Source organism: Oryzias melastigma, linkage group LG4 (genome assembly GCF_002922805.2).
Source record: "Oryzias melastigma strain HK-1 linkage group LG4, ASM292280v2, whole genome shotgun sequence".
In the NCBI taxonomy this organism is placed as follows: Eukaryota; Metazoa; Chordata; class Actinopteri; order Beloniformes; family Adrianichthyidae; genus Oryzias; species Oryzias melastigma.
In genome coordinates this window covers 509,795-533,792 of record NC_050515.1, presented here as the reverse complement: position 1 = coordinate 533,792, position 23,998 = coordinate 509,795, and the positions used below count along the sequence as shown (strand labels likewise).

General features: G+C 41.0%; 1 protein-coding gene across 1 annotated transcript in view; it reads right to left on the bottom strand.

The window, feature by feature from the left end:
* prdm5 (PR domain containing 5) overlaps window positions 1-23,998 on the bottom strand; it is a 60,332-nt gene that overhangs the window by 18,823 nt on the left and 17,511 nt on the right. Inside the window, exons 9-13 of the mRNA XM_024279460.1 lie at window positions 21,698-21,782; window positions 21,463-21,620; window positions 20,940-21,033; window positions 14,765-14,925; window positions 9,129-9,222 (exon numbers count right to left, since the gene is read on the bottom strand). Of these exons, the coding sequence (XP_024135228.1) occupies window positions 9,129-9,222; window positions 14,765-14,925; window positions 20,940-21,033; window positions 21,463-21,620; window positions 21,698-21,782 (592 nt within the window). The remainder of the gene's footprint in view (window positions 1-9,128; window positions 9,223-14,764; window positions 14,926-20,939; window positions 21,034-21,462; window positions 21,621-21,697; window positions 21,783-23,998) is intronic.

Sequence of the window (23,998 nt, the reverse complement as noted above, 5' to 3'; positions counted from 1 at the left end):
AGAGCACTACAGCAGCACAAACCTCTGCCTTCATTGTGTTCATATCACAGTAAATGTCAGTGAACCAGTGTCACCCATCTGAGGAAATCCAGACAGTCTGTATAAACTTGTGCGCATTACAGAATCCTGGTTTGATAATAATTATCACCTGCTGGCCTGCAGGAGTGAGAATGCCATTTAGTTTTTCTGCTTTGGTTTAAACTGATTTGGTTTAGCTTCTCATGCAGCAAATAAAGAGCAAACAAATGTAAATGAGTCCATGAACACTTCCAGAAATCCCATTTCAGGACCACAGTTCCCCATGCATCCAAATGCAGCTTAAACTCCATCATGCCAAGAAGAAGCTGCATGAGAACATGATCCAAAACTGCTGCCGTCTTCTCTGAGCCAAAGCTCATTTAAAACGGATTGGCACAAAGTTAAAAACGGCCTTGTGGTCGCATGAAAATCTACGGCTCTTTTTTCAGACCACGGATGCCATGTGCTCAGAACCAAATACGAGGGAAACCGCTGAACTTGTTCTGAGTGCTCAGTTTAAACACCTGCATGACAGTATGGGCGTTACATTAGTGCCTATGGAATCGACATTTTGCACATCTGGAAATGAAACATAAATGCTAAAAGGTACGGGCAGGTTTTAAAGCCGCATATGTTCCTATTCATGTTTTTCACGAGGGGCCGTACACATTTCAGAAAGTCTATGCTAAGCTGCATACTGTATACATTACAAAAGCATGAATCTGGCTCCTAAACTCTTCTGCATGACGTCCAGACCCCGGTCACAAACATAAAAAGTATGAAAAAGAGCCAGCGCTCTTGAGCTGAAACTCCCGTGACAGATGAGAGGACGGAAGGCTTCAGCCCTAAACTCCACCAGCTGATCTCCTCGGGGTGGTTTCCTAAAGGTCGGGACAACTTGAAATGAGTGAAACCAAAACTGCAAGAAAGTTTGAAAAATCAAAGTCAATTCTTTTTGGAAACGCCAAACTGCTTCTCACTTCATACAGACCTTTTAAGGCTAGAACTCAGTTAAACTTTCTATGAAACTGAACCCCAATTCTTTTAACCGCTTAAACAGATGGGGATAAAACAACAAGAAAAGTATATTTTTAATGAAATATGAGATGTAATAGTTGATGACCTGCATGTATATGGTGCTCAAAGCCTTACACTAGGTTCAAACCACACGCAGAAACGCCACAAAGCGGCGAGGAACGAAGCCTGCTTCTATGCAGCGCCCTTGTTAAACTATCCTATAGTGTAGTTCACAGCACATGCAAATCGCCGCGGTCGTTTTGGTGTCTAGTCTATTTTTGTGCAAGTTGGAGCAATCCGCATCAGTTACACCAAGACACAAAAGAAAATCCAGTCAATTTTCAAAATATAACTAATTTTTTACAATAAAATAATGTGATTGACAAACGCAATCATATTTTTGTATCTAAACAGACTGTAGAGATGAAAATACGCTGTGAATACTCTGAATCCGCGAATATGGAGGACGCCCAGTCTCTGCACTATTACAGTGCTTCTCTTTTTCTCAACTGCTCCACTAATATTCACATACCAATAGGGACACATCTAAAGCTACATTCACACCGGCCGTGACAACTTGTGTTCAAGCAGCTTCTTTCAATGAAAAGTCTATGCAAACGCACTTCTAGCTTCCACGTTCAAAACGCTTGCATTCGTGCATTTACTACACAAGTTTTAAAGTTTTGAATGTAGCATAAAGGGTTCATGGTCTTACTCAAGGACATTTTGACTTGTGACTGTGGTAGCCAAGAATCAACCACCAGCTCTACGCTTGAACAACAACTGCTCAAGCTATGACTGCTCTGTGTTTAAGCGATTCATACTGATCTGAGTCCAACCACAGTAAAAACAGGCATTTTTCACAATAACAAATCAATCAGCTGTTGCCTGCACATGGCAGCAGCCGTCTCATGCTGTCAATGGTTCTCCTTTGGCGAGGGATGTGGGATTTTCCTGCTTTTTAAACAAACACAGCTTTTTTTGCTTTAACCCTAAATAGCCATTTGTATCATGTCTGATACACACATTTCTGAGACCCCTATCTCATTAGAATGATCCAAACTTTCATTAAAAACCCACTGGATGAAACTTGGTCTGCCCTGTAGTTCATCATTATTCCACTAGGGGCAGTAGAAGGTTTTTCCTGCTCACTTTCATGAAACCTCAAAAACATTTTTAGCAGGAAAAGTTTAGAAAATTTGTAAAAACTTATGATGAGAATAATTGATATAATGTTATTAATTTTTTATGTCTAATCGCTGTATTGAATAAATGCTTCATTTTCTGATAATTGCATCTTTATAATACAGTTAGACCATGCTAATCATGTGTGGATCAAATTGGAGACAATGGGTAAATTAGGAGCTTTTTTCCAGAACACTCATGTCAATATTTTTGTATTTTAAACTGATATTGTTAACAACTTAACAAATCACCCAACGGATCATAATTAATAATATCTATACTTTCTTACTTTCCAAGTGAGAAAGTATAGTGTTTGCAAGATTTCCAGATATCCAAGCCCTACTCATGACTGATTACCTGGTTCAGGTGTGTCCAGCCAATTAGAACATGCCAGAGCAGTGGAAAATGTGCAGGAATGTGGCCCTCAAGGGCTGGTGTTGCCTATCCCTTATTATTTTGGTAAATAAAAAAAAAAAAATTTAAAAAAAGCAGTGACCACGTGGTAGAGTGTACACCCTGACACTGGAAGGTTGTGAGTTCAAGTCCGGACTGAGTCAAACTAAAAAAAATGCCTCCTCGCTTGACACTCAGCACTGAGGGGTTGGATTGGGGGGGGTAAAATATCTAACGATTCACGAGCGCGACTGTGTCTGCAGCTTACCACTCCCCCGGGGGACTGGTCAAACATGGAGAGTAAATTTCACAGATAATAGGACTGGAACTTCTGAGGTTTGTCAGACACTGTCCAGTTCAGAGAAAAAAATGATGCTGCACATCAGGAAAGAAGTCAGATTTAAAGATTATTAAATGCAATGTTTTATTTGAATTTAACACAGCTGGTTGGGAATTGGGATTACCCAGACAGTCTCATATTTTTTTCACAGCTGCTCTTTTACAGGCGTTTGTACACTTCACAACAGTAAAGACCTGCTGGCATCACTGCTGGTGGAAAAAAAAAAGCATCATGAGACTTAATGTTTCCAAGAATCAGAGCGGCGGTGTGGTGTAACAGCTCCTGGGCAAACCCAACTCACTGCTGCCAACCTGCCATGATGTCACTATGATGTCGCTGGATTCTGTCAAAATTTCCTTCGACACAAATCCTTTTCATGCCCCCGTGATGGTTAATCACAGCGCGGCACACAAAGTGGGAAAATCTGCTCTCACTGCGTTGTGACGTGAAGACGGAACTATCTTCTCCATCGTGCGGCCCACAAAGAATCATCTAGAAAATGTTGGAATCATCCATCACGACTACCGAGTTCCCGCTCGTCCTTGTCCAGCTTCTTGACAGCTCCCTTTTTATAGGTTGTCTGTGATCTCTTAAAAGCTGGTTTATGACTAAACCACCAGCACGGTGGCACTGAAGCAAGTTTTTTCAACATGATGATCTAACCCAGTGAAACTCAAGCCACATAAAACCCAAACAGACACGACATGCCTGTCCTCGTGCTCCACACTGCCTTGTTGAGTTTCTTTCAAATATAATCCCTTTCTCACTTTGTCTTCATTACCTGCAGACTTGCTCATAAAGATCTATAGTGTTGGAGGTAAAATGACCCGGGGAAGGGAATCTCCAGGGAATCCTTCTAAAGTCTTCTGTGTTTAGCAGGTAAATAATCAAAGCTGACTTGTTCCTGTGAAGCAGGAAGACAAACAAAATCAAGCTTTCCTGAGAAGCAGCAGCTTTGAAGAGCTTTGCCTCCTTCTTTACGGATCCTTTCATCTTCATCATTTTATTTATTTACAAGTTATCTTCTAACATTTGATAGATTATCTACATGTATATAGATGATTTCTGTATTTGTGATGTAACAGATGAGGTAAAACTTTAAGCTTTCTTGACATCCTTCCAACTTCTCCACTGCTACCAGCTTTTACCTCGATTGGTTCCTGTACATAAAGAGCATAAATCTGTTCTTCCATCTGACGCACAGCTTTTTTAGTGATTGTTGACCCATCACTCAAAAACCTAGTCTGCATCCCTTCATTCAAAGATTCTGACACAGTTATAAAAGGTAAAGTAAGTCAAGTCAAAAGGCTGCTTTAGTGTTGTAGTGATATCTGCAGGGACAGCAGTGCGGATGCCTATCTCTGATCGGCCACCTGGTTTATCCTCATGCTGGTTATCCTGGATCAGGTGATTCCAGGCTCTGATAGACTGAGCACATCTGATCTGGGTAATCAACAGGACGGATTATTTTGGCCTAACAACCTGTCTAAACATGGTCGCACTCACAAAAATATGTTGTATATTTGATAAAGTAAATGTATGCACTGAAGGCGAGGCAAGTTTATGTGTATAGCACATTTCATGTACAGAGACATTTACATAAAACATAAAAAAAAAACAATCAGGAGAAATAGTAACGGTCTGATCATTAAAGTAGGATTTTAAAAAAGTTTAAAGGAACTTAATTTAAAATAAGCATAGATAAAGAGTGCAGATGTAAACTTCTGAATACACAAAGTCAAATTGAGTATATGGATAGTCAAAGGATAGTCAAATGCAGCTGAGAACAGGTGAGTCTTTAACCTGGATTTAAATACACTGAGTGTTTCAGCAGATCTAATGTTTTCGGGAAGTCTGTTCCAGATCTGTGGAGCATAGAAGCTGAATGCAGCTTCTCCATGTTTAGTTCTGACTCTAGGAACTGATAAAAGACCGGATCCTGATGACCGGAGAGGTCTGGCTGGTACATACTGGGTCAGGAGGTCAGTCATGTATTTTGGTGCTAAACCATTCAAAGCTTTATAAACCAGTAACAGAACTTTAAAGTCTATCCTCTGACAGACAGGTAACCAGTGTAAAGACCTCAGAACTGGACTGATGTGGTCTACTTTCTTGGTCCTTGTGAGAACCCGAGCAGCAGAGTTCTGAATAAGCTGCAGTTTCCTGATGGATTTTTTTGGTAGTCCTGTAAAAACACTGTTACAGTAATCAAGTCGACTAAAGATGAAAGCATGCACTAGTTTCTCCAGGTCCTGCTTAGACATCAGATCTTTAATCCTTGAGATATTTTTGAGATGATAATAGTCTAATTTAGTGAGGATGGTCAAATGACAAAGCACACATTCCATTTAGCTTAATTTGTCTTACAAAATGATGCCATGTGAAGGTACAAAAAATGAGAGAAGTAGAACAATTTAGCATCATTACTGTGATTTGTCAAACATGAAACTGACTGTAGTAGTTGGTTGCCATCCTTATTTAGCACATCTAAAGGGAGATGGGAACTGGCATAACTTGATGCACCAATGGTTCCAGTTGTCCTTGTGTGGCAATCCTTTTATCTGCCACCATATCTCCATTTCCATCTGGGTTACAAATGCAATCTTACCCTCTTGGTTTCTAAATGCAAAATGAATGGCACTAGCAGAATACTCATGTACTGTAAATATTGTTGCTGCACTTGTTATCTGGTTTGCAGTCATCCCTAAATCAACTCCTGCAAATACCAAACAAACAAAACATGCACAGACATCAATGAACCTTTGATAAGAAATCTTAGTAAATCAGAGCCAAAGAAACATAAACTGTCTCTCAGAAAGTTAATAAAGCACTTTAAGGGGCCCTACCATGAAAAAATCAGCTTTTTGAACTTTTAAGTGTATTATACTGTTCATTCCTCACTAAAAAGAACCCAATTTCTCCATGGAGCTCTACAGTGATCAGCAAAAAAAGTTTTCATTTTAGATGAACAAGACCGTATATCTTCCTATTGTGTCCCATCTTCAATAAATTCCAGCTCAAACAGATGTTTGTTGCTTTAGCGCGGCTCTTTTAAGGACTGCTGTTGGCCGCAGACGCCATGTGTATTTGTGTTGTGAACCAGTGTAGCGATGACCGGGCCTATACTGAAGGCAGATATATGGTATGTGCATCCATCTTTGAAAAGAATTGGATGTTTATTTTCGTCGGAGGAACAAAGACACACTGCCAGCTCTAAGATGAGGACATGAAATGGGCGGCACCCACACGCAGCGGCAGGTGGAGCCTCAGGAATCGAGTCATTTTACTTCCGGGTAGGAAAAATCTCATCAAAAATAATGAATATTTGTTTTTTAGTGTTCCAAAGGCATTATATAATCATTTATATGGATATAGTTCACTCTGAAAGACTTAAGAAAATCATGGTATGGCCCCTTTAAAACACCAAAAACACAATTTTCATTGAAGTGGGTCTATATTAAATTTTTATGAACTATAATTATTCATGTCTGTATTTTTCATGAGGTTTGCTGTGTACTTTATTTCCTCTCTTCAGAGCCTCAATGGTCGATGTGTTTCACTTTTGAAGTATCAGCAAAGTAGCAAATGAGAAACTTTTAACAAAAAAATATATTTTTTATCTAAATAGATAAGCAAAACAAAGGAACTTGTATTTTTTATGATTACATAGTGATTCCAACACAATACACTTTACTTATTTCCTAATAAAACAACATGTCTGGGTTGTTTTCCTCAGTAAATGATTCACATGTTTTATCTGGGCCCATTATTCCCACCCACACACCAAAAAAAACAACAAATAAACAACATGAAGAAAAAAATCTATAGAATGAGAGGCTAGATTTACAGCCAGCTGGGGTCGGAGGTCATCTGGCTGGATGCTTTTCTTGGAGTAGTCTTTTCTCTGTTTGCGCCTTTCTTTCTTTAAGGTGTCTGTTCGGCTCCCACCCCTCCCCCAGCATTCCTCTCTTTTGTTTATTCCATATAAATACAATCCAACTGGCCCACAGACCACAGCTATACGTTCTCCTTTCTGTTGGTTTGTCCTTCACACATACGCATGTACGCAAACACAGCGTACACGGACACAAAGGGAGATGTTGACAGAGCGTGGTGGTGGGCTTGTTAACCGACCGCCATCAACACACACAAACATCTGACAATATTCTTACAAGCAGCTGCAGATGAAATCATTTTTTATTTGTTGTGAGCAGAGATGGAGGCTGACTGATGGCTTTACAGGAGATGACAGAGAGCTCCAGAGGAGTACAGCAGGTGAGCTTGTAACCTCACATGGTAGAAGAGCGGAATACAGAAAACACCCTGAAGTGGAGATGATGTTTCAGAAAAGAAGGCAACGGGACACAAAGCCAAAGAGAAAAGGGGGAGTGAAGCCAGGAGAGTCTGTGCCAAAGGTCTGCACCCGTCTGTTGGTAAGGAAACACGCAGGAATGTGTAGCTTTCCACTTTAGGACGCTTTAATGAGCATCTAAAGCTCCCTTTCTGTGTCGGTGTGAGGGCTGGTGCATGCAGTGTGAAGACGTGTTGAATCCTCCTATCACTCTCACATACTCCATATATGCATGAGGGCCTGTTCACACCAGGCAACCCAACCAAACCGTGCTGGACAACAACTGTTCCAGTCTGACTTCTGCCAGGTCAGCATTCCCCTAATGATAGAGACCCCTCTCCCATTGAGTTCACACTGAACGCAATTTGCGCTGCAAATTCGCTGCTCACCGTCTGTCAAGAAATGTGTTCCTGCGCTAACACCATGGCCACATGTGAAAGAAGCTCTATAAAAACTTTGGAAATCACGTTTCTATGTCTGGTTTATGAGATTATTCAAACATTTCCCCATCACCGGGGGCTTCTATCTCACTCTGGGGGGTGTGTCTGGATGACAGCCGCTTCCGCTGTGTTTCTGTGTCTCTGTGACTGAGTTTGAAGGCTGTCCCGCATTAACCCGATAAGGGAAAAAAAAATGTTGGCCTGTTTTTTTTTGGTCTTGATGAAAATAAGAAAAATGGCACAAAATTCAGGAGCCCCGAGCCGGCAGCCCCGTCTGGCAGGAAATCGAGCGAGCGAGCTCCACTGGACTACCGGAGGCTGGGGGGCTGCAGCCAGAGAGCCGCCGCGGCGTGACAGGCTGGCGATCTGTCCAGGGTGTATCCCGCCTTCACCCAAGAGCAGCCGGGTCGAGCTCTGGTACCTCAGCAGCTCCAGCGAGTACGAACAAGCTTACTAATGACTGACAGCAGTAGTTCTTCTGAAAACGTGACCAACTTGGACTAATCACTGTGGACGGGTTGCAATATGGCAATAGATGTATCAGGAAGTGATGGATAAAGCTCTGACTTGATTTCACGAGGGCCAGAGATAATGCATTTCCTATGGGGGGACCTTAACACTTGCTATGTCCAGTTCATAATTATACAGCCTATGTTCTATACTAGCACAATGTTGGATGGATGGATGGATTTAGCCTGGTTTGCTTCTTTTCAAACTGTGTTTTTTTGTTTTGTAACAGGGACAGTTATGGCCTATCTTAAGTCACAACAATGTAGTATTTTTTCCAACTGTTCTATCAATGAAAGTAACTTTCCCCTTCCAAACTGCAAACCATGAGTTTTTTTCTCCTGATCCCTTTACTTTCAGTTTTCTGATCAAAATACTAAAGTCCCTTCCTATTAACATAAAGAAATAAGGCAGGACTTTGGAAAGAGTTTGACAAAAATGTACTTGTTCTTTAGTGCTTAAAGTGCTTAAAGGTGAACACTGCATGGTTTAAAACCATTTTTTTATCTCTACATATATCCACTCCATACTGAGACTTTAATAGTCAGTTCCTGTTAAAAACTTAAAAACATAAAACAGAACTTTTAATACTAAATTCCATCAAAAACTGTCTCAAAAAAGGAGCAAACTTAACTGGACCTTCCAGTTTGGGCAAATAAAGACCTGATAAATAAAAGCCTGACTGATAGTGCATCCAGTAATAAGACTCACTGTTCAGGTGCAAACCCCAACTGTCATCAACACTCTCCCATTTACATTTCACCAAAAATACAAAATCACCAAAATAAGAGAACTGTAACTCTTCTCTCATGCTTTATAGAAGATGCATACAAACAGAAATATAACTTCAAGAAGACTTTTAGTGGTAGAAACCTACCTGTATGACTGCGGATGTGGACTCTCAGCGTGCCGTTGCTGGCGAACTTTTGTCCGCAGTATGGACAGATCTTCTCCTTCTCCCCTGTGTGAGTCTAGCAAATAAATAACACGGATACATATGATAAATCATTTATTATGAGCTAAAACAAGCTTTCTAATTGAAAAAATAAAATGTATGTACATGAGCCAAAGGAAAATGCACAAGCTTCACCCCCCAAGACTTTATAAAACCAGGAGGAAAATTTTTTTTGTTTTTTACGACTGATGTTTTCGTCGAGCGGTCTACAACCTTTAACACTAATGCCTCGTTTCCACCGAGACTGGACTGGTATGGTATTTTTTGAGTGTTTCCATTATAAAACAGACCTACTGAGCCATTTTCAGTTCCCCGTTGGTTGTAGGTCCATAGAAAAAGGGAACAGAGCTAGTGTCGTCACATGATGAAATCTATTGACTGGTGAAAAGGTATTATGACAAAAGCGAGCATCAGACCAGCACTTTTCCTGACTCACCATCCAAGCCGAAAGTTTTGTGGAGTGGAGACACGCCGAAACAGCCAATACGAAGACCCCCCCCTCTACCGAAGAATGTCCATTACGATCCATACTCATCAAAAACCCTTCTGATCATGCTTTGTAAAACATTTATTAAAGAGGGACATTAATTGCGGGAACATTATAAATACTATAACCCAAATATATAAAAAAAAACTTCAATGTTGAAATTCCTTTTGCCTGAAGTTCCAACATTATGACTGACAGCTACGTCATGCACCTTGATGGTCCAACACGGTCCGGTCCGCTCAGTGGAAACGAGGCATAAAAGCCATTTGGTGAATTTCTTACAAAGCAAAACCCAAAGAGAGCTCCAAAATCCTGCTTCACTGTTAAGAAAAATAAATAATAATTTACAAAATAATTTTATTTTAACAATGTTATGCCTTCTATATATTTGGACTTATTTTAGTTTAAACAGTAGCACATATAATACAAGTTCAACTTTAAAATAAAACACATCCTGTGTCAAAGAAGATCCTCCTGATGAAGCAGATTTATTGGAATAAAAAATGCAAGAAAGTCAAATGTGACGTTTTTTTATCATAATGACTTTAATGCACCTTCATCCTTTGTCTCCTTTTACTATTAACTGGAAGCATGGCAGCATTGGTGTAGAATCTTAAACAAATGCATACATGTAAAAGCAATTCTATACTTATAGCTATAATCAGCAACTAGACACTGTTGTGAGGCAGAAGCTAAGAATATGTGTTTTAATCTAATGATAATAAACCACAAAACTTTATTAACTAAAACAAAATAACCAAAAATACAAATCCATCACTTTTTTTTTTAAATCGGTGGCTTTTTTTCAAAGCCAAAGAGCCAGAATGAAAGGATAAAAGAGCTGCATGTGGCTGCAGAGCTTCAGGTTAGAGACCCCCGCTTTAGTCGCTCCAGCTCATTCTGAAGCTATAAAAGATTCTTTTTTATTTCCAGGAAAAATACTGTTTTTTTTAGAATAAAGCCTTTATTCAAAGTTCAGCCTTGCATTCTTCCTTTTCGAAACTGTGTCTTAAAAACAGCGTCTAAGTTTGTTCTTCCTTTCCTGTGGTAAAAGAAATCCCAGAATCCACATTCCACCTTGCTCGAGACCATGTAGCTGGCTCAAAATAACAGCGTTTCAACTCCCATGATGCACCACTAACTTGCAGCCGTGTTGGCGAATGAAGATGAACGTGCTGACATCAGCTCTGCTGGATCACAGAGGACAAGCAGGCGGTGGAAGTTTGCCAGGAGGAACCCTCTCAGAGACCATAAAGCAAGAATGCAAGTTTGCATCCGTCCTCCAATCGCGCGTCTCCCTCTTCCTCCTCTCTGTTCACTTCCAAACAAACCAGCGTGGAGATTAGTGCACACCAAACCCCGCTTCTCCTCACTCTTTTGGCTGAAAAGTACGCTGTGACAAACCCCAACCCCCTGGAACTCAGCCTGCTGTAAATTCCCGAGAATAATCGTGAGTATGAGAAGCTCAAACTCGGAGCGACAGTTTCAACAACAGTACAACAATGCAGTAACACCTCCTCTCTGGGCCCCCATCCTCCTCTGCATCGCCCCACTGCGTCCCTCTGACACCTCGGGTGTTACGTTACAAAGCCTCCACTCACACATTCTTACAAACGCACATTAGAAAAACACAAGTCCAAACTCTCACGCAACACAAACCTTCTTTATGGACACATGCAAGTGTGTGTGACACAAAACCTTTGGTGAAATTTTTCTGTAGATGCCCCCTAAACTCAGGTAATCCTTAAGCATTTGATTTATCTCATTTTTTTTCACAGTTTGTTCTCTAAGTCCAGGCTCACTGAGAACAGAGTCTGTGCTAACACAGATTTTTGGACCATTGCTCCAAACTAAAAATAAAAGTATTCATAAATAATGTCAGTATATTGAGCTCAGACTATAAAGGAAAAACATTTTTAAGGTTTAGATGATGAATAAAAAAAAGTGAAATCCAATAAATCCTTATGTCACTGAATTATCGCCATAAATATGATTCTTCACGCTTTAATTGTACTTTTCCTCGGATCCTCCGTGTCTGATTCCACATGTCTGCACTATTTGTTAGGATTATTTGGGAAGGCAAGTTTCTGCAGACAACCGGTTGCATAGTATCAAAGTATACATCAAATCAGATTTCAACAGTATTTTGGCCAAAAGGCGGGTAACTCCATGCATCCACTCCCAGCCAGGAGTGTCTGTCATCTCCTCGGCAACCTGTCTTTGATCAAGGCAGATCTCTCAGCAGCCTCCAGACACCGTCAGTGGTGAGACAGTTCAGCATGCCTGTCTTCAGTTCTCAGGCTTTTCTTTTGCTGTGTGCCAAGAACCTGCTTGGTTTCAATCTTGATCCATAACCGAGCCGGACGTTGTCAGATTAAGGCTCATAATCTGCCGGGAGATCTGTTTGGGCCTTTGAAACCCTGCGGAGCTAATGGACTGACTGCCATTTCTAATCAATATAGGAATCTATTTTATGAGCAGGACGGGTCAAGATGGATGACTCTGGCAGGGTTGATGGTTTTGCTTGCTAGGGAAGTTAGCTAGATCGCTTTATTGAGACTGTAATAAAATTTGAACTGCCTTCAGAATTCCTCACAAAAATGTTTACACTCTCCCTAAAAATGAGGAATGTTAAAACTTGTAAACTTGGCAGAACATCCAAAAACAAAGTAAAGTTGAATGTTTGTTAAAATAGGAAAATAAAGTATTTTTGTTTTCTTTGGCGCAGGTTGTGTGTCTGCATCCTTCAGTGTGTGTCCTTGTAGTAATATATACACTCACTGTCTACTTTATTCAACACATCTGTCCAACTGCTCGTTAAGACAAATTTCTAAGGATTAAGGCAGTTCTGAAGGCAGAAGGGGTCCAACCCGGTACTAGCAAGGTGGACCTAATAAGGAGGTCAGCAAGTGTAAATCCTGCTTTGGTGATCATGTCACAGTGCACACCGCGGGCATAACAGATACCACTGGTTCCTACAATGTTCAAGTTTTCAGATTGTTGCAGTGCATTAGTTGAGCATGTCGCTCAAAAGTCAAGAGGAAGCTGAGGTTCACTTTTTCAGAGAACCTTCTCCTACCTGCCTGATACCTGTTATCCTTTGATTACAGGCCTTTTCTGGACCTATTCTGTTTCGCAGCTTGTTTTGTCAACTGCTTAATCCCTCTCACAATACAATTGTTATCTTAGCGAGTAATTTTGTCTGATTTCAAATCAGATTACTTCTTCTTCCAAGGTTTCCGACATCAATCCTCTACTTCCATCTAACCCCCTTTTCAGCATCCTTCTCACTCACACCAACCCTCAAGTCCTCCTTCTCTGCATCCAAGAACTTTTTTATTGGTCTTCGTCTCTTTCCTGGTCACTCCAACTGAGGCATACTTTCACAACCATCATCAATGTTACTTCTATCAACAAATCAAAATCATTTCAATCTGCTTCCCTGCATTTATCTCCAAAGAATGAACTGTCCCTCTGATTGATTCATTCCTGCTTCTATCCATACTAGTAGTTCACTTTCAGCTTATCCTTTTCAGGGTCACCACAGCATAACAGCACCCACACCACTGATGCATCAGTGATTTGGCAGAGTTTTTACGCCGGATGCCCTTCCTGACCCAACCCTGTACTTGAGGGGCACAGGGACCCAGTTAGGCAGCAGCGTCAAGGGTCTTGCCTAAGGATCCAATCTGGGTGGGGATCAGTGGACAACCCTGAAATCGAACCCAGGGCTCCTGAGTGCCAGCCCTTCACCTAGCCCACTGAGCCCCCCAGCCACTCTGCTTCTATCCATCCTCATCGCTCCCAAAGAGAACCTCAACATCTTCATCTCTTTCTCAGAGTCTCTAAACCACAGGTCTCAAACTCCAGACCTCGAGGGCCCGTGTCCTACACCCACCTGCCATTGAAGCTCCTTATTGGCAAAACACACCTAATTGAGTTAATAAGCAGCAGATAATGCCGGCCCTCAAGGCCTGGAGTCTGAGGTTGTGTCCAAATTTCACGAAGTGAAAATCCAATAAAAACAAACATTTCACAACGTTTGTTTAAGACTCCACTGTGTTCCGATGGTAAAATGAGGATGGTTCATTCAAATATTACATTTAATTTTTTTTTTGTTTAAAATTGTTCGACCGCAATGCATTGTGGTCTATATTCGCTAATCTAGTGAGCATCAATGCATGCTAGTTTTTCGCAACGAGTTCTGGGAAATTTCCAATGCACTTAATTTTGGAATTAGTAGATTTGGACAGAGGTAGAAAAAGGCGAACGTACTATACAGTGATTGGGGGGGAATTCAGACACAACCTGAGACCCCTGCTGTAAACCAACATGGCTGCTCTCACCACAATCTTACACATCTTTCCTTTCATTCTCGAGGACACAAATCCCACCTGAAACCCTCCTCCACCCATTCCAACCTGATTGCACTCACTTGATTTGAAAGCAAGTGTCTTTACATGTGACAACAAAATGTTTTGTTTGCATTAAAAAAACCCTAAATAGAGTGAAGTCTCTATTGACCTTTTGACTTCTTTGCCAGTTAATTATTTATTTGAAAAACTTTTACCAAAAACATGAATCTATATTTGGTAAAGTGTTACCTTTACAGTCATTAAACCTTAAAGCAAAGTGTAATAAGTTAATATTCTTTGGTAGAATGTATGATTTTTGCATTTTTAAAAACCCTCACTGTAACTTTCTTTTTAATTCTTTATTTGTACTTTATTGACTTTACCGCTGCAACCTAGTTCTTTAAGTTACAGTAAAGGGATCCGGCTCAGACGTCGTGGACTTTTGATGCATGACAGCATGTCTTGGTACAAGAATAAAGGCTACAGACATTTCCTGCTCTGCTAAAAGGAAAATGCTGTCAAGTTTAACAATGAAGTCGCTCCTGAGCAAACTTTTATCAGTAAGTGGTCAGAAAATCAAACTGCTGTTCGGCAGGCTTTTATAAGCTGTTTTCTTACTCTACAAATAAACCCCGCCACAGATTTGTTTGAACTCAATTTCAAAGTGACCGTAGACGTGTAATCACGGTGTCCAGTTGGGGCCGTCTTTCATTCACCTTCTTGTGGCTTTTGAGGACAGACGGCGTGACAAAGGCCTTCTCGCACAGGTCGCACTTGTACTTCTTGTGTCCGTCGTGCACCACCTGGATGTGGACGTTGAGCGTGTCTTTTCTCTTGAAGGTGGCGTCGCACTGGTCACACTTGAATGTCCGCTCACCTGTGGAAAGGAGAGCGGTTCATTTGTCGGAGCCATCTTCTGTAGCGCCTTTGTGTTTGGAAACACAGTCATCACGCACAGCAAGAGAGCACCCAATTTCACAGAGGTGATTGTGTGGGCAGAAAACTGCATACAGAGTGTTTCATTGCAGCATACAGACCGACACAATGCTCTTTAGAATGGCTTGGCTCTGTTTGGATGTTTTTAAGCAAATGTAAAAAGCATGGCCCATTTTATTCCACCTGTCAGACAGCCCGCAGAAAGTTTCACTGCCACAACCTCAGCTGTTCACAAACCGACGCCTGATGCTTCCTTCACGCCTCTGCTCTCTGCCTCCACACAACAGCCTCTATTGTTGTAGAGCCCATGTTTCCATTATATGGAGATCATTCAATTTCCACAGAGCGAGTGCTTGCATGCTTATGCGCGCTCTGCGACTGCCAAGCCTGATGATGGTCAGCTCAAAAAGACAGAACACCGGAGGAAGCTGAGGTTCACTGTGTTTTCAATCAGCCCGAGACGTTCGCCTGATGATAATTAATGTCAGTGACACCCTCACAGACAGATTCCATTAATACACGGAGCAAAGCTGCAGTCTGAGTTTGTGCCACGCATCCTCCTGCACAAACACGCACAGTTGTAGCTGTTTGCACGTGCGCAGGGTTAGTCTCCAACTCTGGAACGGAGGTCAAAACACAGCTGACACAAATGTGCAGAGCCTCATGCAAGAACCACATGTGGGGTTCGGCGCTGAGTTGCTTCACCTCTTCTGCTTTTGGGAATCGAGGGGTGCAGTTTTGTCAAAAAGGACAGTGATTGATGTGGATTTACAGATTAAATCCATCAGTAGAATAAAAATCCTCATTGTTCTAGGAACTGTTATCAAAGACGTAGGCTGGAAAACCGTCTATCCTTAATATAAGACAGGCCTATGCATTCTCACTCCCTACCCATCATATATGGACATATGGTTCGGGCCCCCTCCATGTCACCTTTTCACGTTTTGGGTGTCCCCAACTCGTTTTTTTTCGACTTGCTGGCTATTCCCATTACATTAGGGTCCCCAACCTCTGGGCCGTGAACCGGTACCAGTCCGAGGGCCGCTTGGTACTGGGCCACAGACAGGAAAAAAATGCATACGCTAATCAGGAGTCCCCAACCCTTGGGACATGTGCCAAAACCAGGATGTGGACCGATCGGATACCCTAATTCGGCACTACTACCCTAACCCAGTCCCAGTTCTGCATCCGTTACCGCATCTGATACCGCTGTTCCCATTAAATCGTTGGTCCCCAACCCTCGGGATGCGTACTGATACCAGGATGTGGACCGAACCTGTACCCTAATCCAGTACCGGTACACTAACCAGGTACCGGTTCTGCGTCCGTTACCACGTCTGGTACCACTGTTCCCATTAAATCATGGGTCCCCAACCCTCAGGATGTGTACCGATACTGGAGCATGGACAGAACAGGTACCGGTATCCTAACCTAGTACCGGTTCTGCGTCCATTACTGCGTCTGTAACCTCTGATCCCATTAAATCATAAGTCCCCGACCCTCGGGACATTTTATCAGTACCAGACCCCTAAATAATGGTCCCAAACCCTTGGGATGCGTATTGATACCAGGATGTGGACCAAACCTGTACCCTAATCCAGTACCGGTATCCTAACTGGGTACTGATTTAATGGGAACAGCCAGCACATCAAAAAACAACGAGTTCAGATACCCAAAACGTCAAAAAGAGACGCGGCGGGGGCCTGAACCATATGTTCATATATGACGAGTTGGGAGTAAGAATGTGTTGAACAGGTGCAGACCTGCAGCAGAACAACTTTTACATCAAAGTGGCAATCCATTTTCTCCTACTAGAAATAAATAATCACTGAAAAAAAGTAAGAAATCACCTCAAGCTTTTTCAATCTCTTGAAATTCAAAGCAGATCCATAAAATATGAATAAAAATGTCCAAAATACTCAAAAAAATACCAGAAACAGTCCTTTTATAGAGCTGGATAAAGTGAGCCCACAATCAAACAGCAATCTGTATTTGCAGAACAGGGATACATAACATTTTCCCCATCAAGTAAAAATGAAAATACTATTCCAGACAAAACGCCTCAAATGTCATGCAAGCACTTTTATTGCTGCTGATTTTTTTTCTTTTTTGCCAAAGGAAACACACAAGAGTGGTGCAAATCAAAAAAGGAGCTTTTTCTTTGTATTGTCCTGGACATCATGAAAGCAGAAGACTAAGCAGAGTGAAGGTGCTCGGCTTGTTTTAAAGCTGGAGAATCATGTCCTCCACTCTACCTGTTGCACTTTAAAGTCTTCCTTTAAAGAAGATTGATTCTGCCTCCTCTTGTGCTGGCCGCTTTGGTGTTTGAGGATTTTATAACATCAGTTTACAAACAGACAGAAGACACCAGCTCACATAGATCCGGTCAGATTCAAGTGTTAAACACGTCTCTGCAAACATCCTGCAGTTGTAAACTCTTCAGCACTGCAGGGGAAACCAAGAAGTTATTTATCTTTCTGTCCTCAATGTCCACAAATCCATGAGCCTCAATTACTGGGATTTCTCAACCCAGCAGGAAGGAACATTTAGAGCATCAGTGGTGAGCGTCCTCACAGTGAAAAGGACACGATTCTGATCAACATATGTTTATACATTATATTTTAGGGCCTTTAATGTCAACTAATTAAAACATAACGTAGCAAATAAATCCCATTAAGTGGTTGAAAGACTATTTGCTGGGCTTTTTTGTTTGTATTAGTTGCAGGACAAACAGCTCTAAAACCCTCAGTTACTCATTTTTAGAACCTGTCATGTTCTGAAATGACTTCGATTCAGCCCTCTTGGTTAAAAAGTTTGATTTTGTTTTTATAATATTTTTGTAAAATGTACTTTCTGCTTTTGCTGTTGGCTTTACCTCGCCAGCTCTAGCCTAATTTTTCAGATTTTAGAATGTTTGGTTAAAGGCTTAGAGGAAATAAAGTTTTTTGCATGTTCTTAAATTTGTAAAGCAACTTGTACAATACGTTTGACATTTCATTTAGCCTTCATTTTGTTTATTTTTATTACATATGAGACAATGCGGGCTGCACGGTGGCGCAAGTGGTTAGCGCTCTCGCCTCACAGCGAGAAGGCCCCGGTTCGAATCCCGGCTGGGACCTTTCTGTGTGGAGTTTGCATGTTCTCCCCGTGCATGCGTGGGTTTTCACCGGGGACTCCGGCTTCCTCCCACCGTCCAAAAACATGCTTCATAGGTTAATTGGTGACTCTAAATTGCCCCTAGGTGTGAATGTGAGAGTGAATGGGTGTGTGATTGAGGCCCTGAGACAGACTGGCGACCTGTCCAGGGTGTACCCCGCCTTCGCCGATCAGTAGCCGGGATAGGCTCCGGCACCCCCGCGACCCCGAAAGGGACAAAGCGGTCAAGAAGATGGATGGATGGATGAGACAATGCTTTGGGACTAAATTTGGATTAAATGCAATTTATTGTATGTTTTTACTTATTTTCTTTTTTTTTTAAATTTGTGCTTGTTTCTTGCTGAAAAATACATGAAATAATAAATATGTTAAAGATAAAAATTGGATAGTATTACAGTATTTTACAGGAGAACAGTTTATGATATTAACTTTAATTGAAACAGTCATTGTTGGAGGTTTTTTTTTTTTTTTTGCTCAGGAAAACACACAAACCATCAAATTATCCAGTTTAGTTGCACATTCGCTCTGAACTAAAACTCTGTAATGTTAAATCCTTTATTAGACTACCGGTAATTTGTCCTGATAAACTGAACAACAGCTCCTACAGGAAGTCTTTTAAAACTGTTTTAAATGTTAAGAACCAGATCTGTGCTCCATCTTTGACTCCCAAAGACAAAAAGGATTTCATGTTGGGATCATTTACAAGCAGATTAATTAAATTCTCTCTAGTGTACATTTAAATTAAACGTTAAATTCCCAAGCTCCCACACTTCCTAGAACCTGATCCCCAACCCGAGTCCTGGTCCGTCCCTGCCACCCGCGACAGCAGCAGGAAATGCTTTGAGCTTTACAATCTCCTCTGTTATCTGCTTCAGTCCAGGGGCTGGAACTGCATCCTGCCAAATCCTGACCAACAGCCCAGCTATCCACACAGAAACAGACCTTATAACACACAGAAACCCAGGAGATAAAAGTAAAGCAGCACCACCCATAAAACTAAACAGTTCAACAAATTCCAGAGTGAAAAAGGCAGAATCGAATCCTCTTTGAAGTTAACAATGATCAGGATAACCGGATTTCTTTCAGCGTTCTTCGCTTCAGCATCACATTTTCAAAAATCTGGATTTAATACAAATCAAAGAGCGGGAAAACAAAGTGAACCATTGCGATATGTCTGTGTCTTTAAAACTTAAAAGAAGGTCTGCAACAAGAAAATACTTTCCACACTGGACTGGCTCAAAAAATTACTTCTTAAAGAAAACACAACACTCTTCTTCTACCAAAACAACGACAGAGAGTCAATTATATGCATCATTACTTCATAAAAACACTCTGGTGTGGTAGAATGGGTCCATTGTGGTGGACACTGTTTTCCAGTGATGGGGCATCTGGAAAATGACAGTCAAGAGTAAGTATGTTCAAATTTACATTTCTTTAATTAAAAAAAATTTAAACCCCCCTTTGCACTGACTTGACATAAAAATTCAACAGTAGTTTTAGAAACAATAATAAGTGCTAATAGTCTCCAGTTATTGTTAGAGATTTTTTTTCAAAGTAAAGGAATGAGTGAATTTTAAAAAGCAAATTCTTAATTTGAGATGTATGCATACATGAGCATGGAGTTGATCTGCTGATTTGATGTTCTTACACTCAAGTTCTTGTTTTCATTCTGTAATAAAAGCAGAAACTGCAGAGTGCTGCAGCTCGCTTTGAAAAGAAGAAAATAAAATGTGTTCACTTTACTCCAGTGCTTGTTTTCCCCACCAACCTCCTGTTTATTTCAGGATCCAGTTCAAGATTTTGTTTTAAAACGGCACAACCCCACATATATTGTTTGCCTTTTTTAATCTAGCACTTGCTTGTGTCACTTCATTTACTAATTGTTAAATTGAATTGATTGTCTGAAAAATATGCACCACGTGGTGTAGCGGTTAGCATTCTGGTCTCAAACCAAGAAGGCCCCGGTTCAAATCCTGCTGGGTCCTTTCTGTGTGGAGTTTGCATGTTCTCCCCATGAATTTATCCAGGAAGTACGGCTTCCTACCACTATCCACATTGCAACAATTTTAAGCAACGTGATTGTGTGTCCCTGCAACATCTAGTAAAGAGGTCAGAGTACTGATCAAAAACACTTCTGATCATGCTTTGTAAACATTTATTAAAGAACATTGGAGTATTGCACAACAGATCGTTTTTTGTTTTTTTTTTAATTCGGAACAAAAGAATGTAAAGCAGCGATAGCGTATTTATGAGGCACGTCTCCGTGCCTTAAAATCCTTAAAATCCTCCTTCTACTAATACAGTAATAAAGACCTGCTCTTGATGATAAATAGCCGTTGCGATTATCTTCTTCAACATATCAGGATTTTTTTGGCCTCTTCTGAGTCAGCTGATGCCATTTCTCCATGCAAGGGCAGACAATGTATTCAAAAGAAAAAGGGAAACATAAGAGTAGAGAGGAAAAAAGCAAAAAAAGACCTAACACAGACAATGATTGAACAAATTGTGTTATTTAAACTTCTCCATTTACCCCAATGCGTTCTCATTGGCCAACCTTTTGTTGATATTTCTGCTCATCACGTTTACAACTTTTTTTAGTTCATTAACCTTTCTCAAAAGTGTGCATTCAATGTGTTTTCATGCTGAAAACTTTCAAGACTTTACTTTGTTGCTAGGTAACAACACAGCAGAACAGATATTTTAGTACTTGTCGCCATTTATTTGCAGTTAGAATGCAGGTTTAACATGCAGTAAATTCCATAAGTAAAATGTCTCCATTGAGTTTGCATGTGTACTTACTGTTGTGGATGAGAAGGTGGCGCTGTAGCGAGAAAGGGGTGCGGAACAACGCTTTGCACTCCTCGCACTGAAAAGGCCTTTCCTCAGAGTGTGTCTGCGGAGAGATTAGGTGGGATCAGAGTGTTTATACGCTGCAAGCCGAGCCGTCTCCCCCAGCACACTCAGGACAATCTGAGCGTAGATGTGACCGCGCTCAGGGTTCTGTGGCAGTTTCTGTTTGTTAACTTGATAAAGACGAGAAGCTTGAAGGGATTTAAGTTCAAAACGCTTCTGTTTTTCCAACACCCCCCCTGCACCCGCTTATTAATCTGACTGACACCTCAATCCCAAAGGTAAACAAGGGAATCACAGTTGGGATGGAAGGGGCCACAGACCCCACAGATAACATCCACCAACGAGACCCTGATTGATTACAGCCTGACTAATGAGCTGCTTTGAAGTGAAAGAGAAAACACTGGTGGTTTTTGTAGGAAAAGAAAATCCTCTCTGCCGCTATGCCCCCAACAAATCTACTTTTACCCACCTTTTTGTGATTCTTGTAGACGTTTCGGTGAGCGAACTCTTTTCCGCACAGCTTACACTTGTACGGCTTGTCCTCGCTGTGAATGATCTTGTGAGCCGTCACCTGGTCCAGGCGCTTGAACGATCGACTGCAGATCTCACAGGTATACGGCCGCTTCTCTAACGGGTCAAACAGGGCAATTCACGTAACAGGTGCAGTAAACAAAGTGGGGTTTTAAAATGCAGCATTTTCTCACCTGAGTGCGTGATCATGTGACGCTTCAGCTGGTTGGTGGAGATGAATTTCTTGTCGCATGCATGGCATTCAAAAATTTCATGGATCTGGAAGGCAAAGCCAAATGAAAGTCAGGGGCTGCAGAAGTTCATCATAGCTGAAGCTGAGCTTTCTTTACACAAGTGTTGAAAAGTTTCAATCCATTTTCTGTTTCGGCTTACTTTCAATAATTGCACTTGAAAAGCCCCCCTGCTACAATACCATATGCTAATGCAGCACAGCTCCTCCTGTCACAGCGACTGCTGCACAGGCTTGTTCGGCTTGTTTGGCTGAGTAATACATCACACTCCAATGACTCTGACTGAAGCTGAAGGAACATTTTTCCATCATAAATGTGTTGTATTTATAATAACACTTCATGTTTTACTTTAAGGACACCCTCGTGTTCTTTAGGAGGAAAGTAATTTGTCAAGATCTGATGCGACCTTAATTACAGAAGAACATCCTGTCACTCCTCCTTTGTATCTGTTTCATATAAGAAACTGGCTAGCAGTAAGTGTGTGGTTTATCCAGAGTTACTCATTTGTTGGTTAACGTTACCAGTCAAACGCCGTCTCCCGCCAACCACTCATTGCATATAAGAAGCAGACAGCGTGGTCACATGACCTACTGGTTTGAATTGGACCTATTTGAAGTCTGTTATTCAGCATTGTGGTCATCAGTGTCTCAACAATTCCTGAACTTCTCGAAAATGTGTAAACAGGACAAACAAGTGAGTCTGAACACGTTCAGGAAGGTTCTTAAGCTACGTTCATATCAGGCATGTGAAGTGTGATCAAGAACAGGCTATACGCAGGTTCTTGAACATGTATCTAGCCCCTGGTGCTCACACTGGACAAGGAGGGAGGGGCTAGCGCATGTCCATCACCTCCAGTTGGAAGATACTTGGTGCAAGATGCTGAAGCAGTGCAAATCTTGTGTATCTTGCTCTAGGCTTTTTCTTTCACATTTCAGTTTATGAAAGACTTGGTGTCATATAATTCTGGCCGATCCCAAAGAATAATTATTAATTTCTTCTCCGTGATTCATTTTCAGACGGTTAGCACTACAGTGAATTAAGGGTTGTCATCCATACGTCACTGCCATTGTTAACTCTTGTGCTATCCTAGGCAACGTTTACATTAAAAGTGGGGTCGTCTGGATCCCACAAGACAGAGCACTGAACTCTTTTTTTTCAAGGATTCTTTATCTTCACTGGTGTCCGTGGCAGACATTAAATCCTGTCCACCTTTGTCATGGGAGGGGTCACACATCAGTATGAGTGTGGGGTCATCTGGACCCCATAAGAGAGCCTGAGGGTTAAAATGCATGGAAAAATGAACCCCATAAATATTAAGGGTTTTTTACTCCAACTATTAAACCAAATAAGTTTTTAAAAGCAGTGCCAGTATTTCTGTGAATGAAGAGAATAGGGCCTTGTTTAGAAAAAAGCCACTTAGGGGTTACTTGGTTAACCAACAAAAATATAAGAGTTTGTAATAAAGAGATACATACAAAGAAATAATAATCTCTGATGTCACCCAATGGATACATTTGAATAGCAAAACTCAACCTTCAAGAGGGAAGGGGATACTGATTTTTCTCCATCCACCTTTACGTTTCAAAAATGTAACAACTGAAAGGTGAAGTTGGAGTATTGTTTAATGAGTTCAAAGAATTGCACATTTGCCAACCGGAAAGACACGGTCTAAATGTACAATCTCTAATGTACAAATTTGCTTTCTAATTAACAAAAAACATGAGTAGGAAATAAAGCATTAAACTTTGACTTAAGTTTTATAACCAGTCTGTGGATACCTTATTTTATTTAACTTGTGGGTCAACAGCAAATTAAATAATTTTACAATCTGCCTAATTTAAGGAAATAAAACCTTTGAAACTTTCCTGTTGGCTTTAAGTCTTAGAAACAAGAGATGTGGATCACGGTTGCCCTTTGTGCGTCTATTCAGAACCATATTTGGGTTTCATGGGGGTTTTAAACACATTTTCAGTGTATTCTTGTTTTACTGAAAATACATTTTTGACGTGGCAACTAAAAATGTGCAATATCCTCTTGGTTGTCAGTAACATTAAAAAGAAAAGATTACTTTATTTTGTCATACTTTTCAATTTTTTATCCTAACTCCAGGCAGTGAGAGTACAGGTGGACAGGGTGACAAATACCTAACAAATTCCTCAAAAAATGTTCAACAAATTTTGAAGAATGATTTTAATGACTCAGAGTTGCAGAAACACTTTCACTATAATCACACACACAGATGCT